General features: G+C 45.1%; 2 protein-coding genes across 2 annotated transcripts in view; both read right to left on the bottom strand.

The window, feature by feature from the left end:
* slc12a3 (solute carrier family 12 member 3) overlaps nt 1-3,380 on the bottom strand; it is a gene marked incomplete at both ends in the record, with an annotated part of 61,774 nt that extends 58,394 nt beyond the window's left edge. Inside the window, 2 exons of the mRNA XM_084335120.1 lie at nt 2,231-2,368; nt 3,087-3,380. Of these exons, the coding sequence (XP_084191246.1) occupies nt 2,231-2,368; nt 3,087-3,380 (432 nt within the window). The remainder of the gene's footprint in view (nt 1-2,230; nt 2,369-3,086) is intronic.
* A 7,800-nt stretch (nt 3,381-11,180) lies between these two features.
* nup93 (nucleoporin 93) overlaps nt 11,181-17,455 on the bottom strand; it is a 101,626-nt gene continuing 95,351 nt past the window's right edge. The window contains exons 15-22 of the mRNA XM_084335343.1: nt 15,804-15,876; nt 14,850-14,894; nt 14,003-14,119; nt 13,398-13,516; nt 13,140-13,257; nt 12,743-12,826; nt 11,674-11,802; nt 11,181-11,361 (exon numbers count right to left, since the gene is read on the bottom strand). Of these exons, the coding sequence (XP_084191469.1) occupies nt 11,251-11,361; nt 11,674-11,802; nt 12,743-12,826; nt 13,140-13,257; nt 13,398-13,516; nt 14,003-14,119; nt 14,850-14,894; nt 15,804-15,876 (796 nt within the window). The 3' untranslated portion in view covers nt 11,181-11,250. The remainder of the gene's footprint in view (nt 11,362-11,673; nt 11,803-12,742; nt 12,827-13,139; nt 13,258-13,397; nt 13,517-14,002; nt 14,120-14,849; nt 14,895-15,803; nt 15,877-17,455) is intronic.

The raw sequence follows: 17,455 nt of genomic DNA, 5'->3' as shown, positions 1-17,455 counted from the left end.
CAGGCGGACGGACATGACTGTTGACATAATTGGTACACATATAATTTTATATCAGGATCAGTACCTGTAATGGCCAAAATGGATTTAATGTGCAGTGGATTTATGTGACCAGGGGGTGGCGCTTCTTTTATTTAAGTGTCAAGTACACCTGTATGAGGAGGAGTTTTGACCCGAAAGGGCAATGGTTTTTGACCGCACGCACACACGGACACGCCACAGGGCGAAATGTTTGTAGGCAATTAGGTATTGTATTCATTATTATTTAATCAGTTTAAGGAACAAAAGCGAAGATATTCTGTTTGCACGGTGAAGCAAATAAATATCATTTTCCAAGTAAAGCTGCCTGCATTGTATCATTGGGACAAGGACTGTTTGGTATCAGATCAGACATTTAGAACGGCGCGTCAGCCAAGTCCATCTACGGGATCAAATTGCTCAGTAGCTCCGTATAAGACGGGAGCTCCTTTAATATTACCTTTATCTTACCCTGCTGTTCACCATAACACTCATATATCTCATCCTCTCATCTTTCACATGCTCCGCTTCCTCCTCCCTCCATCCCCTCATCTCCCTCCTCTCAGTCCTTCTCCTCCTCCTCTCCTCTCCCTCCTGTTCCTCCTCTCCCTCCTGCTCCTCCTCTCCCTCCTGCTCCTCCTCTCTCCCTCCTGCTCCTCCTCTCTCCCTCCTGCTCCTCCTCTCACTCCTGCTCCTCTTCTCCCTCCTGCTCCTCCTCTCCCTCCTGCTCCTCCTCTCCCTCCTGCTCCTCCTCTCCCTCCTGCTCCTCCTCTACATCCTGCTCCTCCTCTCCCTCCTGCTCCTCCTCTCCCTCCTGCTCCTCCTCTCCCTCCTGCTCCTCCTCTACATCCTGCTCCTCCTCTCCATCCTGCTCCTCCTCTACATCCTGCTCCTCCTCTTCATCCTGCTCCTCCTCTCCCTCCTGCTCCTCCTCTCTCCCTCCTGCTCCTCCTCTCCCTCCTCCTCCTCCTCTCCCTCCTGCTCCTCCTCTCCTTCCTGCTCCTCCTCTCCCTCCTGCTCCTCCTCTACATCCTGCTCCGCCTCTACATCCTGCTCCTCCTCTCCCTCCTGCTCCCCCTCTCCCTCCTGCTCCTCCTCTCACTCCTCCTCCTCCTCTCCCTCCTCCTCCTCTCCCTCCTGCTCCCCCTCTCCATCCTCCTCCTCCTCTCCCTCCTGCTCCTCCTCTCCCTCCTGATCCTCCTCTCCCTCCTGCTCCTCCTCTACATCCTGCTCCTCCTCTCCCTCCTGCTCCTCCTCTCCCTCCTGCTCCACCTCTACCCTTCTCTCCCTCCTGCTCCTCCTCTACCCTTCTCTCCCTCCTCTCCCTCCTGCTCCTCCTCTCCCTCCTGCTCCTCCTCTACATCCTGCTCCTCCTCTCCCTCCTCCTCCTCTCCTTCCTGCTCCTCCTCTCCCTCCTGCTCCTCCTCTACATCCTGCTCCTCCTCTCCATCCTGCTCCTCCTCTCCATCCTGCTCCTCCTCTACATCCTGCTCCTCCTCTCCCTCCTGCTCCTCCTCTCCCTCCTGCTCCTCCTCTCCCTCCTGCTCCTCCTCTCCCTCCTGCTCCTCCTCTCCCTCCTGCTCCTCCTCTCCTTCCTGCTCCTCCTCTCCCTCCTGCTCCTCCTCTCCATCCTGCTCCTCCTCTCCCTCCTGCTCCTCTTCTCCATCCTGCTCCTCCTCTACATCCTGCTCCTCCTCTACATCCTGCTCCTCCTCTCTCTCCTGCTCCTCCTCTCCATCCTGCTCCTCCTCTCCCTCCTGCTCCTCCTCTCCCTCCTGCTCCTCCTCTACATCCTGCTCCTCCTCTACATCCTGCTCCTCCTCTCGCTCCTGCTCCTCCTCTCCATCCTGCTCCTCCTCTACATCCTGCTCCTCCTCTCCCTCCTGCTCCTCCTCTACATCCTGCTCCTCCTCTACATCCTGCTCCTCCTCTTGCTCCTGCTCCTCCTCTCCCTCCTGCTCCTCCTCTCCCTCCTGCTCCTCCTCTACATCCTGCTCCTCCTCTACATCCTGCTCCTCCTCTCCCTCCTGCTCCTCCTCTCCCTCCTGCTCCTCTTCTCCCTCCTGCTCCTCTTCTCCCTCCTGCTCCTCCTCTCCCTCCTGCTCCTCCTCTCCCTCCTGCTCCTCCTCTACCCTTCTCTCCCTCCTCTCCCTCCTGCTCCTCCTCTACCCTTCTCTCCCTCCTCTCCCTCCTGCTCCTCCTCTCTCCATCTCACCATGACGCCCTGTACCCAGCCAAAGCGTGTGGGCTCAGGTGGAGGTCCCTTCTCCTCCTCCTCCTCCTCAGAGCTGTCTCCTCCTGTTGTCCGTCTCCTTGTCGTCTCCTCATAGAGAGGAGGAGGACTGGAGTCGTCCTGGAGAGGAGAGGAGAGAGAGAAGGTAAACACTATTTAGTACGTTGAAATGTTTTTTCATCTACTATCTGTCATTTCTATCACTACCATTTCACAGCACTGTATCTCAAAGGAACACTCCAACTTTTTGGGAAATTAGCTTATTTGCCATCTACCTTTCACCACATCAAAAGCTCTGTTGCTTTTTGAAAAACTGGGCTTTTGAGGGGATGAAATCACTGCGCCCAGGCAGCAGTCGTTCGGCAAAAAATATATATCTGTATATATCTGCTTAGAAAACAATGTAAATATATATATTTTTTTTTTTATTATTTCTCTACGTGGTAAATACACAGGTCACAACATAAACGGTTTGGAGTTGTATTTGGAGTGTATTTCGTGACTGTTGGGAACTAGGCTACACTGGCACACCTACTTCCAGTGAATGATGCTAAGCTAGGCTAACAGCGCGGCTGTTCCCTAAGCCTAATGCATGCACAGAGAAGAAAAGGGTATGTATCTGCGTGTCTAACTCCAGGGTAGATGGCAAATAAGCTAATTTCCCAAAAAGTTGGTGTGTTCCTTAAACACAACAGAAGGATTCAGTGAAACCAAAATGAAATTGCACAAGTGTTTTATATATATATACTCATATGTGATATAGTGTGCAAAATAAACACAGTTTTGTTTATTTGTTGTTTTACTTGATTTCTTGACTGATTGATTGGTACAAAGTTACCGTCTGGTTGTCGGGCTTGGAGTGCAGCTGGAACAGAGACGGTCTGAAGCGCCTCGGCCGTCCCCACACACCGGTGTTGGCGTAGAAGTCATAGTGGGGCGCGGTGTCCAACGTCTCGTAGCCCGTCACGCCGTCGGAGCCGCGGGGCGCCACGCCGGTCCCATCGCCGTAATCACGATAATAACCAGGGTTGTTGAACCCTCCCGCTGCCGGCTTCCCATTGGTCGGTGAAAGAGGAAGTTGGGTCCTGACAGCAGACTGGTGTGTGTCCTCGCTGGCGACGGTTAGCTCCATTTAGGTTGACTGGTCGAATCGGAGGAAATAAAGCGTCTTTATTTGGCAGAGGACATCACATGTGGAGGAAATCTGTCTTTACCTGCCCGTGTGGTCTCACACAATCACCTCAATAAAGCAGTCAGATAATCAGTCAGACTGTCTAAAGTCACAGTTAGTACATCATGATATATATATTATATATGTATATAACTATTGTTTTTATGGTCCCGCTATTAGGCAGCTCTTCAGTCCCTCGCTCAGCGACAACAGTTGAAGATCCATTTGATGTGAATGAGGGGAACTTGATGCTGAGGTGAGCTTTTATGTTTGACCTCAGCTGAAGCAGGAAGGGCCTGAGGGCCGCGGTGAAGTGAATGATCAAACCAGAGCGATTACAAGAACTGTTAAGGATTGGTGACTGGGTGGCGCAGCGGACATTGCGCTCGTCACCAACGCAAGAGACACCGGGTTCGACTCCGGCTGTCTGCGTTGCCTCCGGCTTGGGCCAGTCGTCATACTAACTCAATTGGCAGAGTTAGCGGGTGGAAGTCGATGGGTGGTAATCTGGACGTTGTGGACAGCGACTCCTACAGGTCGGTTGGGGACGCCTGCACAGCAGAGACAGGAAACGGCGGGGGTAGTGTGAGCCTCCCACACGTTACACCTCGCCAACGAGAGTCCGCGCTGGCAGGTGAAAAGATGTGACAGGCTGCCTCCTCGTGTATCGGAGGAGACACGTGATGCAAGGCTTCTATCCTTCCTACAACCGGCCAGTGGGGGGCATATGCGAGCAACGTTCAAGACAGGGGAGGGGAGAATTGGCACCGCAGAATTGGGATGGGAGAAAAATTGAAAAAAAGAGGAGAAAAAGTGGATTAAAAAAAAGAACTGTTAAGGATTCAGTTGTCATTCTCACACTGCAGGGCTGAACGGGCCCTTTCAGACTCCCGGCTGGCTCCGGTTCTGTTCAGGTCGGTGTGAACAGGCCCAGGCACAGTTACCGCTCAGACTCCCGGCTGGAACCAGAGACGACACAGGTTCCAGGTCAAACATATAATATTCGTATGAACTAAACTAACGCAAGAACTGTGGGCCTGGAACCATCGTGTCACAGCCATGCGCTCCATACTGCTAATGTTGCTGCTTCTGCTGTTCAAACACATCTCTGTCACATGCAGTTTTTGCATACTATATTACTAGCATCATGTACTGAAAATTGCATACAACATAGTATGTAGCATAGAATTTGGAAACAGCAAATAGCAGGCTTATAGTTACTGCCTGTACCTGTGAACGCTCTGTCAGTCAGCGTGACCTTCAACTGTTCTCCACAGGGTGTGTGTGTGAGAGCATGTGAGTGTGTGTGTGAGAGCGTGTGTGTGTGTGTGTGTGTGTGAGTGCGTGCACGTTGCGCTTGCAGAACTAAACACTGTGTCAAATGACTGTGTTAACTAGTCTCAGTTGGTTGAGCATCATGTCGGCCTGCGGCTCTGAGGGAACAGAGTAATGTTTCTCATTAACCTTCACAGGGAGGGAGCATTCGAGCGACAAGGTGCCTTTCTTCACCAGAGCCTGATCACTGATCAGGATCAGGACACGGCAGCCAGGCTGCTCACATGATACTTCTTTTGTTTATTTTGGAACTGTGGAAACTTTGAACATTTATTTATTTAACATTTTATTTTGGATTTCATGTTTTTTTTTTTTTGTGTTCTTGATTTATTGTGATGTTTCTTCTTGACTTGTTTAAAGACATGTCCGGCCCATGCGGGGACATTAGCATGTGTTGTCGGGCCTTACAAATACATTTTATATTATTTTAACTGTCATTTGTCCACTACTAAACATAAACTCCCTTAGTGGAGGTTTATTGTTATTTAAGTTTTATATATAAACTTAAATAACAAATGTATTATTATTTATTGGATGTGCCTTTGTGGCTTATTTAGTTTTTTCTACAATATATCTTTATTGAGTGTTGTCCGGTTTTTTGGACTTGATTTATTTTCTTAAATATTCACTTTGAGGCTTCTACCTGTAAAGGTTGTTTTTTGTTGTTTATTTTCCCCCTTCTCTTTAATGTCTGCTTAAGCAGTTTAGTGGTTATTCATTATACAAATAACTTAAAGAGTCCCTATTATTTGCTGGTGACCCAAACACCCACAGCCCTCACAGATACTGCATAGGATTTGGTGTGTGTTGTAACGGTACCATTTAGCATTAGCTGGTATTTGGTGTGTGTTGTTGTAACTGTACCATTTAGCATTAGCTGATATTTGGTGTGTTGTAACGGTATCATTAACATTAGCTGGTATTTGGTGTGTGTTGTAACTATCATTTAGCATTAGCTGGTATTTGCTGTGTTATAACAGTATCATTTAGAATTAGCTGGTATTTGCTGTGTTATAACAGTATCATTTAGAATTAGCTGGTATTTGGTGTGTGTTATAACTGTACCATTTAGCATTAGCTGGTATTTGGTGTGTGTTATTATAACAGTCAATATCAATGGTACCAATAGGAAACTATCATTAGGCATCAGTCTGTGCTTTTTTAACACATTTATTGGCTCGTTTTACAGGAACATTTTCCAAAAATCACAAGAAAAAAAAAGGTGATGTGTTTTCAGTTCACCTCATATCAGTAATGTTTATTTATTTACATTCGACTGGCAGTTCAATTCATCATATATTTTCATTCAAATTAAAATATAGACACATGTTCTACAGACCAGTAGATTATCCAGACCAGTGGATAGTGGGGTCATCGCCTTGCTGCAGTTTACATTTCTGTGGTCGCCATGTTGGGGAAACCCTGGCGTTAAAGGCGCTATAGATAACATTCAGCCACTAGATGTCGCACTAGAGCATCAACATGAAATGTATCCAATCAGGTGCATTCCATGTAGGGAAATGGGAAGTAGGGAGGGATACATGTCTGCAACATGTAAACAACGACATCCATTTTGGACCCGCCAAACTTTAAAAAATTATAAATGCATTAATCAATAATGTTTTTAATGATTACTCTACATCAAATTTGTATCTATAGCACCATGAAATAGATTACATTTCATAGTAAAACACAAGACAGTATGGACTATTCTGGCATTCAGATGTCTCCTTGTCTTCATCACTGGTCTCCAAGTGGTCGTCTGGTTGATCGGTATCTGTGCCACCCTGGTGCTGTGGTTGGTCAGTATCTGTGCCACCCTGGTGCTGTGGTTGGTCGGTATCTGCCACCCTGGTGTTGTGGTTGGTCGGTAGGGGAGCGGTGCCACCCTGGCGCTGTGGTTGATCGGTAGAGGAGCGGTGCCACCCTGGCGCTGTGGTTGGTCGGTAGGGGAGCGGTGCCACCCTGGTGTTGTGAAATAGCCGGCTCATTGAGGTGTGTTTCATCGGCCTGATTCACAACACCAGCTGCAGCACACGCACCAAGTCACCAAGTCCTACTTCACCCCAAACATCTGTTCGGGAGGCATTTTAGAACTAGAAGGACACGACACCTCCTGGACAGAGAGAGGGACAGACACAGAGAGAGGGACATACACAGAGAGAGGGACAGACACAGAGAGAGGGACAGAGAGAGGGACAGACACAGAGAGAGGGACAGACACAGAGAGAGGGACATACACAGAGAGAGGGACAGACACAGAGAGAGGGACAGAGAGAGGGACAGACACAGAGAGAGGGACAGACACAGAGAGAGGGACAGACACAGAGAGAGACACAGAGAGAGGGACAGACACAGACAGAGGGACAGACACAGAGAGAGGGACAGAGAGAGGCACAGACACAGAGAGGGACAGACACAGAGAGAGGGACAGAGAGGGGGACAGACAGAGAGAGAGGGACAGATACAGAGAGAGGGACAGACACAGAGAGGGACAGACACAGAGAAAGGGACAGACACAGAGAGGGACAGACACAGAGAGAGGGACAGACACAGAGAGAGGGACACAGACACAGAGAGGGGGACAGACACAGAGAGAGGGACACAGACACAGAGAGGGGGATAGACACAGAGAGAGGGACAGACACAGCGAGGGACAGACAAAGAGAGAGGGACAGACAGAGAGAGGGACAGACACAGAGAGAGGGACAGACACAGAGAGGGACAGACACAGAGAGAGAGACAGACAGAGAGAGGGACAGACAGAGAGGGACAGACAGAGAGAGAGACAGAGAGAGAGAGGGACAGACACAGAGAGAGGGACAGACACAGAGAGGGACAGAGACAGGGACAGAGACAGACACAGAGAGAGGGACAGACAGAACAAACCCTCTGGTCCCGTCCAGCCAACTGCCTGAGGGAGGCTTTGTCACAGAGGAACAATATGTTGTCGGCTGGTTAATAAGTAGCTGCCTGGAAACATATCAAATATGTCTTATAGTTTCAGCTGTAGCACTTAAATTAACAGACCTATATTAAGTTATATTAGAACTTACATTAGCAGACTTACAGTATATTAACAGACCTATATTAAGACTTATCATTAGCAGACTTACATTAACACCTATATTAGTACTGTAGACTTGCATTAACATACTTATATACAGACCTATATTAACAGACTTATATTAGCAGAATTATATTTACAGACCTATAGCACTTATATAAACAGAATTATATAAATTTATATAAACAGACATATTTAGCAGAATTATATTAACAGACGTATATAAACAGACCTATTAGCACTTATATAAGCAGAATTATATAAACAAGACCTATATTAGCACTTATGTAAACAGACTTATATTAGCACTTATATAAACAGACCTATATTAGCATAATTATATTAACAGATGTATTAGCACATATAAAAATACCTATATAAGCACTTATATTAACAGACTTATATTAGCACTTATTTGAACTTATACTAACACTTATATTAACACTTATTAGTACTTACATTTTGTAGTTATATTACCAGACTTATACTAATAGATTTATACGAGTGATATTAGCACTTATATTAACAGACTTATATTAGACTTATATTAACAGACCTATATTAGCAAACTTATATTAACACTAATATTAGCATGTATATTAATACTTGTATTAGCATTTATATTAGCTGACTTAGCACTTATATTAGTAGACACATTTTAACTTATATTAGCAGACGTATATTACACTTACATTAGCAGACCTACTGTATATTAAGACTTCTATGAGCACAATTATATTAGTAGACGTACATTAAAATACTTATATTAGCACTTATACTAGACCTATTTTAACAGTTATATTAGTACTTACATTAGCAGACTTATATTAATACTTACATTAATATATTTAAATTAGTAGTGATATTAGCAGTCATATTAGACTTATATTAACACTAATATTAGCACTTAAATAAACAGACTTCCATTAGCACTCATATTAAATACTTATATTAGCACTTATTAGTAGACCTATAAATTAAATTAACAAACATATATTAACTTACATTAGCACTTATGTTAGCACTTATATGAGCAAACCCCCACATTAGGTCCCACATTGATACACATTAGGACCCCCACATTGATACACATTAGGTCCGCTACATTGATACACATTAGGACCCCCATTTTGATACACATTAGGTCCGCTACATTGATACACATTAGGTCCCCCACATTGATATACATTAGGTCCGCTACATTGATACACATTAGGTCCCCCACATTGATATACATTAGGTCCCCTACATTGATATACATTAGGACCCCCACATTCATACACATTATACCCCACATTCAAATAGATTAGAATAGACCCCACATGCACATACATTAGGAGGTGTTGAACTCTCAGAACATCCAGGTCTCTGCAGGATTGAGGCAGAGGACGGACTGTACAACCCAACAGAGAGGATGATTAGAACTAACCCAACAGAGGAAGACTAGGACTAACCCAATAGAGATGATGAAGACTAGGACTAACCCAACAGAGATGATGAAGACTAGGACTAACCCAATAGAGATGATGAAGACTAGGACTAACCCAACAGAGGAAGACTAGGACTAACCCAATAGAGATGATGAAGACTAGGACTAACCCAACAGAGGATGAAGACTAGGACTAACCCAACAGAGAGGAAGACTAGGACTAACCCAACAGAGGATGAAGACTAGGGGTGATGCAACATGGCTTTCTTTAAACGTTTCTTTTTAACTTCAAGCTTTATTTTGAAAAAAACATCTGTGCTCCAGAGATACTGTACCTTCAACTCTGCCTGGATTTGACTGCTGCCATTTCCCCCAAAATGCATGGTTGTCAATGGAAAAATCAACCAGTTTTATCAATATCCTAAAAACCTGACTGCATCAATACAAAGTTTCTATACAAAATTATCAAATGTGAAGCTTTGGAATGACTTGAATATAACTTGAATATGAATCTAATGGTGGATTCTCTCACTGCTTTTCACCATGGCAACCAAATTATACTTCATGTAACAAGATGAATAAGAATATAAATAACAATATAAGTCAATAAAAAATAAACTATAATATATGCATACACACACTATATATATATACACAGTATATAGTGCAGGGTTTCCGTTAGAAAAAATTGTTGCCGGTCTCGGTGTCCGGCAAGATTTCCATCTCCCGGACAAATGAGAGAAATTCCGGTCAGTTTATTGAGCTTAAAAACAATTGATAGGCAGGCTATATAAAGAATGACATCATCAAGGCATGTAGATTTATAATATTTTAACTTAAAACTAGGCTACTTTTGCGTATAGTCATTATATTCCAAATAAAATAAGTCCTGAGACGGACATTTATATTAATTATATCAAGCGAAGAACTGAGAAATTTGGCAGAGTCATTATCGTGAAATATAAACGTTGCATGATGACTATTATATCTCCGCCTCCGTCCCAACGAAGAACCAATAGTATGCAACTGCAGAGCCGCAGAGCCAGCGGCGCTCTCAGGTCCGGTCTGGGGACCGCTCAGCAGCGCCCCCCACCCAACGGCTAAATTGCGAATGGCTGAATTGGAGTATTGCACTGTGCGGGCACAACTGTCAGCTCTGCGGCTCTGCAGTTGCATGCTTCTCGCAAATCTAGCTCGCGCTGCCTAACCCAAATTAATCTCGACATCGCTTCACCAATAGTCGTTATCAGAACACTACACACATATCATAATAGAACACACATCGTTGTCATTATTAGACCTGCTTGGTGAAGCAACAATGAAACAAATGTAACTATTTTAATACAATTCAAATTGTGCTTAGAGGGAATTATTTCCACCGGACATTATGACCGGAGAGATTTAAATATGTCGGACTTCAACAGATTTTGCCGGTCAAAAACGGGTAATTACCGGACAACGGAAACCCTGATATAGTGTGTCTGTGTGTGCATACAGTATATATATAAGTCTAATATTACCTTGTATAAGTCTGCTAATATACGCAAATATATATATGAAATAAATTAGTTATGTAATAAAATGCAAACAGAAATAAACACAAACAGAAATCAACACAGACAGGGGTTTCTAATGAAACAAAGGAAACTGAAAATGAGTTGAACTTTTATTCCAAATCATGAAAAAATTATACAAACATGAAGCAACAAAATGGAGGAAAACAAAGGAACTTTTAACAACAAAATGACAATGAAAAAAACACAGCTAACCTCAGAAACATCATGAAAATCGGCGTATTCTGTAGAAAAACGACTGTGTTGATGTACGTATACAAATCAACAGTCTGTTTGTTTATGCGTGAGTGTCTTTTTATTTATGTATATGTGTATGTATATGTGTGTGTATGTGTGTGTATGTATGTGTATGTGTGTGTATGTGTGTGTGTGTGTGTGTGTGTGTGTGTGTGTGTGTGTGTGTGTGTGTATGTAAATGTGTGTCTGTCAGTTCATCTGTACTTCCATCTGGACCAGCCTGGCATTGGTGTCTCCAGCCATCCTGTAGGGGATCATCCCGGCGAAGGTGATCAGAGCTCTGGCCTGGCTACGCAGCTGCTGCTCACACACACAGACACACACAGGAAGGAAGGATTGGAAGGTGTGAGAGTCTAATAATGAGCAGACAGTAGTAGTTTTGAATGGGGAAATAACATAACACTACAACAAGTAACACAACAAGATTCCTCCTTCCCTCTCCATCTCTCTCCCTTCCTCCCTCTCTCCCACCCTCCTTCCCTCTCTCTCCCTCCCTCTATCCCACCCTCTCTCTCCCCCGCTCTCCCTCTTTCTCTGTTCCTCCCTCTCTCCCACCCTCCTTCCCTCTCGCTCTCTCTCTCCCTCCCACCCTCCTTCCCTCTCTCTCTTCACCATGTCTTTGTCCTCTATGGTCCTCTGTGGTCGTCCAGGCGTGCCCGCTGGCGCCCCCTTCAGGCGTTTGTACTGAGTAAACAGGATGTTCATGGTGGCCAGCAGCACCTCTGACAAGTTATGACGGACCTGGAGAGAGAGAGAGAGAGAGAGAGAGAGGGGAAGAGGAAGTACACACTTTATTACTGAAGGTTTTGTGGAAAACAAGGATCTCACATGGATTGAAACTTAAACAAAGTGCCATGAGCTCCATCAAACAGCTTGTGAGTCTATCAGACCGCTTGTGAGTCTATCAGACCGCTTGAGTCTATCAGACTGCGTGTGAGTCTATCAGACCGCTTGTGAGTCTATCAGACCGCTTGTGAGTCTATCAGACCGCTTGTGAGTCTATCAAACAGCTTGTGAGTCTATCAGACCACTTGTGAGTCTATCAGACCGCTTGTGAGTCTATCAGACCGCTTGTGAGTCTATCAAACAGCTTGTGAGTCTATCAGACCACTTGTGAGTCTATCAAACAGCTTGTGAGTCTATCAGACCGCTTGTGAGTCTATCAGACCACTTGTGAGTCTATCAGACCACTTGTGAGTCTATCAGACCACTTGTGAGTCTATCAAACAGCTTGTGAGTCTATCAGACCACTTGTGAGTCTATCAGACCACTTGTGAGTCTATCAAACAGCGTGTGAGTCTATCAGACAGCTTGTGAGTCTATCAAACAGCTTGTGAGTCTATCAGACCACTTGTGAGTCTATCAGACAGCGTGTGAGTTTGTTTGTTTTACTTTAACTTTTTTTGAATTTGTTTTTTAATTAGGGGTAGGTTGTTCTATAAGCCATTTGGCTTCAAACCTATCCTTTCCGCTTGTTTATTTGTAAACATTTCGATTTTTTTTTTTTTTATTGTTTATTAATTTGTAAACATTCGAAATAAAGAATCCATTCATTCATTCATTCAGCCACTGTGTGCTGGTGCCTGGCAGGTGTGGCCTGTGCTTCATCCCAAGGTTGGCTGCTACACAGTCATCCATTAATTTATTCAGTCATTCATTCATTGTGTGTTTGTGAACGGACCTCGTCACTGAAGTTCCTGAAGGCTGCCACCCTCTCCTCTACACTATCCTGACTGAGAGGAAGCAACTTCAACCTCTCCATCACCTAGGAGAGAGAGAGAGAGACCGAGAGATAGAGATGGAGAGAGATAGACCGAGAGATAGATGGAGAGAGAGAGAGAGAGAGAGAGAAAGACCGAGAGATAGAGATGGAGAGAGAGATAGATGGAGAGATAGAGATGGAGAGAGAGACAGAGAAAGGGAGAGAAATAATTAGAGAGGGAGAGAGGAAGAGATGGAGGAAGAAAGAGGGAGAGAAACAAAGAGAGAAAGATAGGGAGGAAGAAAAGAGAGATTATTAATAATACTCAAGTCATAAACCCTGTTTTAATAGTATCATTATGTTAGTTAATACTCACATCATAGGCTCTGTCGATGTGTCCAGCATGGTACTCATCAAAGAAGGTCATCAGATCCAACAACAGATAGAATGTACTGTCTACTGACTTGTCACCTGATATACCCTGACTACGATACCTAGAGAGAGAGAGAGAGAGAGAGAGAGAGAGAGAGAGAGAGAGTGTTAGGGTAATGTGTATGAATGGTATGTTTTTCTATCTCTCATCGATAGCTAAGGCAGTGTGTGTGTGTGTGTGTGTGTGTGCGTCTGTCTCTACCTCTCAGCGACAGCTAAAGCAGTGTTTTTCAGCCTCTCCTTGTTGGACTGGGCGGCGCTGACCTGAGCGATGACTGGACTCAACAACCTGTTCATCAACTCTAGAACCTTGTCTGGGTTCTAGAGAGAGAGAGAGAGAGAGAGAGAGAGAGAGAGAGAGAGAGGGGGAGAGAGAGGGGGGGTAATGATCTCTATGTGCCACTTCAATGAGATTAATTGTCATTGACCTTGAAGAATGCATTCAGCCGAGTGCAGATCTCCACCGAGGCCTCTGTATCTGTTACTGTCTCATGCAACACTGTACTGGGTAGAGACCCAGGCTGTAAAGGTGAAGTGGTTCAGGAGATACTCATTTGGACATGGAAAATCTGGCCCGATGGTGACAAGGTTGTGGTCATCACCAAAGTAAATATGCTTCTTGAATGGGATTGTTTATCAGGAGTGTTTTATCAGGGGGTGTTGGTAGTGTTTTATCAGGGGGTGTTGGTAGTGTTTTATCAGGGGGTGTTGGTAGTGTTTTATCAGGGGGTGGTGGTAATGTTTATCAGGGTGTTGGTAATGTTTATCAGGGTGTTGGTAGTGTGTTATCAGGAGGGTGTTGCTCACCTTGGCCAGCTCGAACAGTTTAACAGCTTCTTCAAACAGACCCTTGTTCTCAGCCTCCAGAGCCACTTTACTGATGATGGCTCTGGTGTCTCCTGCAAACTTATCTATCACCCCAGGCTGGAGAGGAGAGGGAACCGGGTTATTATAAATATACAGCCTACAGCTACATGCACACACAGCAGGACACACAGACATAAAGAAATACCGGGTTTTCCTGCTTAGAACATTTGGAGGCGGCTGTTACATCCGATTCCCGGGCCGCCTCAGGCCATAAAGGCTCAATGTGGGCAAAAACTATAACTCTATATAATCATTACACAACTCCACCACTGTTTTTGTTGTTTTTGTATTGAATTGTATATGTACTGTACTTCTCAACATCATTGTAAATGAGTTTGCTCTCAATGATCTTCCGAGATAAAAATGTAAAGATTGGATGAACATGAACCCTGAAGTTGGTATTTAATTATTGGAATGTGGTGACAGGAGTGATTAAAGTGGTCAAGTGGTTAAACATCATAGACGTTTGATCAGCTTTAGCTGAAATCCATAGTCATCAAGAACTTTCATACAGAATAGAACTGGACAGAACAATGGAGGCATAAACAAGATACAGTCTGAAGTCACAGAAGAGAGAGAGAGCTAGAGAGAGAGAGAGCTAGAGGGAGAGAGAGAGCTAGAGAGAGAGAGAGAAAGGGAGGAAGAGGAATAGAGAGACCATGGTAGAGAGAGAGAGAGAGAGAGAGAGAGAGAGAGAGACAGAGACAGATGTATTTTCATACCAGCAGCTTCTTGCTGGAAGCAAACTGACAAGAGTTAATGTGATGAAAGGAGAAAGCGACTGTACCTTCCTGCTGCCATCCTTCTCCAGCCTCCCCAACAACATGTCAAACTACAGAGAGACGGAGAACATTGTTATTGTTGGTTTACATAGCACAACGTATCTTATTAAAAACACACAACAAGGACACCCATATACTGTACATACATACATAGATTTACATCCTTAAACCCCTTCACTCAAAGGAAGCGTACGTTTAACTTGAAATCCTTTTCATTTTGTTCTGCTTTTTCCAAACCCAAGGTTAGACTGAACATGGAAGGCATTCATCCATCCACACCAACACCAGCCTCCACACCCACCTCCACACCAACACCAGCCTCCACACCAACACCAGCCTCCACACCCACCTCCACACCAACACCAGCCTCCACACCAACACCAGCCTCCACACCAACCTCCACACCAACACCAGCCTCCACACCCACACCAGCCTCCACACCAACACCAGCCTCCACACCCACACCAGCCTCCACACCCACACCAGCCTCCACACCAACACCAGCCTCCACACCCACACCAGCCTCCACACCCACACCAGCCTCCACACCCACACCAGCCTCCACACCAACACCAGCCTCCACACCCACACCAGCCTCCACACCCACACCAGCCTCCACACCCACACCAGCCTCCACACCCACACCAGCCTCCACACCAACACCAGCCTCCACACCAACACCAGCCTCCACACCAGCCTCCACACCCACACCAGCCTCCACACCAACACCAGCCTCCACACCAACCTCCACACCAACACCAGCCTCCACACCCACACCAGCCTCCACACCCACACCAGCCTCCACACCAACACCAGCCTCCACACCCACACCAGCCTCCACACCCACACCAGCCTCCACACCCACACCAGCCTCCACACCCACACCAGCCTCCACACCCACACCAGCCTCCACACCAACACCAGCCTCCACACCAACACCAACACCAGGTGTGACTGACCTCCCGGCTCTCGATGACCAGCTCACTGACACAACGCATGAACATGTTCTCTCCCTGGCTGTCCTTCTCGTTCCTGGAGACACAAGTACAACACATTTATATAAAAAAATACATTTATATTAATATACAATACAACACATGTATATATGAAATACAACACATTTATATCAAAGACAACACATTTATATCAAAGACAACACATTTATATATGAAATACAACACATGTTACCTGCATTTTTTCATAACTAACTTCCTTCTATTTTACCGTGTTAGATCATTACAAGCTTCCTTCTATATTACCTTATTAGGTCATTACTACCTTCCCTCCTTCCTTCTTACCGTATTAGGTCATACCGTGCTTCCTGTCTAAGCTAATAAAAGCAGAGAAGTGAGAATCTGGGTCACTGATGTTTAAAGAGACACTTTGTTCAACACTCACTCACCTAACTATTGATGCACCTTGTACATACAATGTAGGGTGGAAATTGCCTCCTTCACCACCACTGGTAGCAGCCAACCATGGGCTATGCAGGCTCAATGGCTGCCATACACTGGCACCAGGCACACATCACACTACACAATGGCTGAACGGCTCAGGAGACAGGGATTGATATCAGCCAATTAAGGGGAAGGGGTGATTAGGTGGCCTTGATGTCAGAGACCTGATTGGGAATTTGGCCAGGAACGTCGGGGAACCCTCTACTCTTTGCGATAGGGTTCTTTGACAACCGCGATTCAGTCAGGACCTCGGTTTAGCGTCTCATCCGAAGGACGGCACTCGCAGCTGTACAGTGTCCCCATCACCGTAACAGGGGCATTATTACTGACTAGTCCAGAGGACAGAGTGCCCCCTGCTGGACAACAACACCACTTTCCGACAACAGCCTTGACCGGGGCTTGAGTCCGGAGCTCTACTCATGTAGCCACGCTGCCGGACATAATTTTTACATGTCATGTGTGATGATGTCTATGTGTGTATGAGTTGTGTGTGTAGCATGTAGTACTTCTTACAGGGTTCCCACAGACATTGCCAAGTGAAATTCAAGGACTTTCAAGTACTTTTCCAAGCACTATTTCTCATAAAAAAAAAATGTGTATAGAAAAATATATCAGATCCGATATTCATGGCTTAAAACCAATTTCTGACAATTAGTTACACTTTAACTCATTGACCGCCATGCTTAAGTGCGCGAGAGGGCGCTAGAGCGCCACTGCTTTAATCAATGGGAGGACTGGGAGATTTGCGAGTGCTTAAAATATATCTTAAATTATGGCTATGGGTCTAATACACTCGTCGATTATCAGTGAGTTGCTTGCAGTCAACATGTACAAAACGGATAGTTTTTTCATCGGTACATATCCGTTTTATACCGTTTTGAATACGAGTATAGTTTGTGATTTCTAGTAATTCCAGAGAAAGACGCAATAATAGCCCTTTAGTGGAATACACAAAAAACACTTTGTAATTTTGCGGCTGATTATCGAATCTTCCTGAAATCAACGCTAGATCAACATTATTATCCTTCCTATGAAATGGCCCTCGTAGCGCGGCAGACCCGTCTAGTGTCAACATCTCTCATTCGCTCTGAAGAGAGCAAGAGTGCAGCTCCTCTTTCAACATCACTTGAAAATGGCCCAGTAAACTATTCACT

This window comes from Notolepis coatsorum, assembly GCF_963971535.1.
Source record: "Notolepis coatsorum genome assembly, chromosome: 18".
Lineage (NCBI taxonomy): Eukaryota > Metazoa > Chordata > Actinopteri > Aulopiformes > Paralepididae > Notolepis > Notolepis coatsorum.
This window is presented reverse-complemented; position numbering and strand designations above follow the sequence as displayed.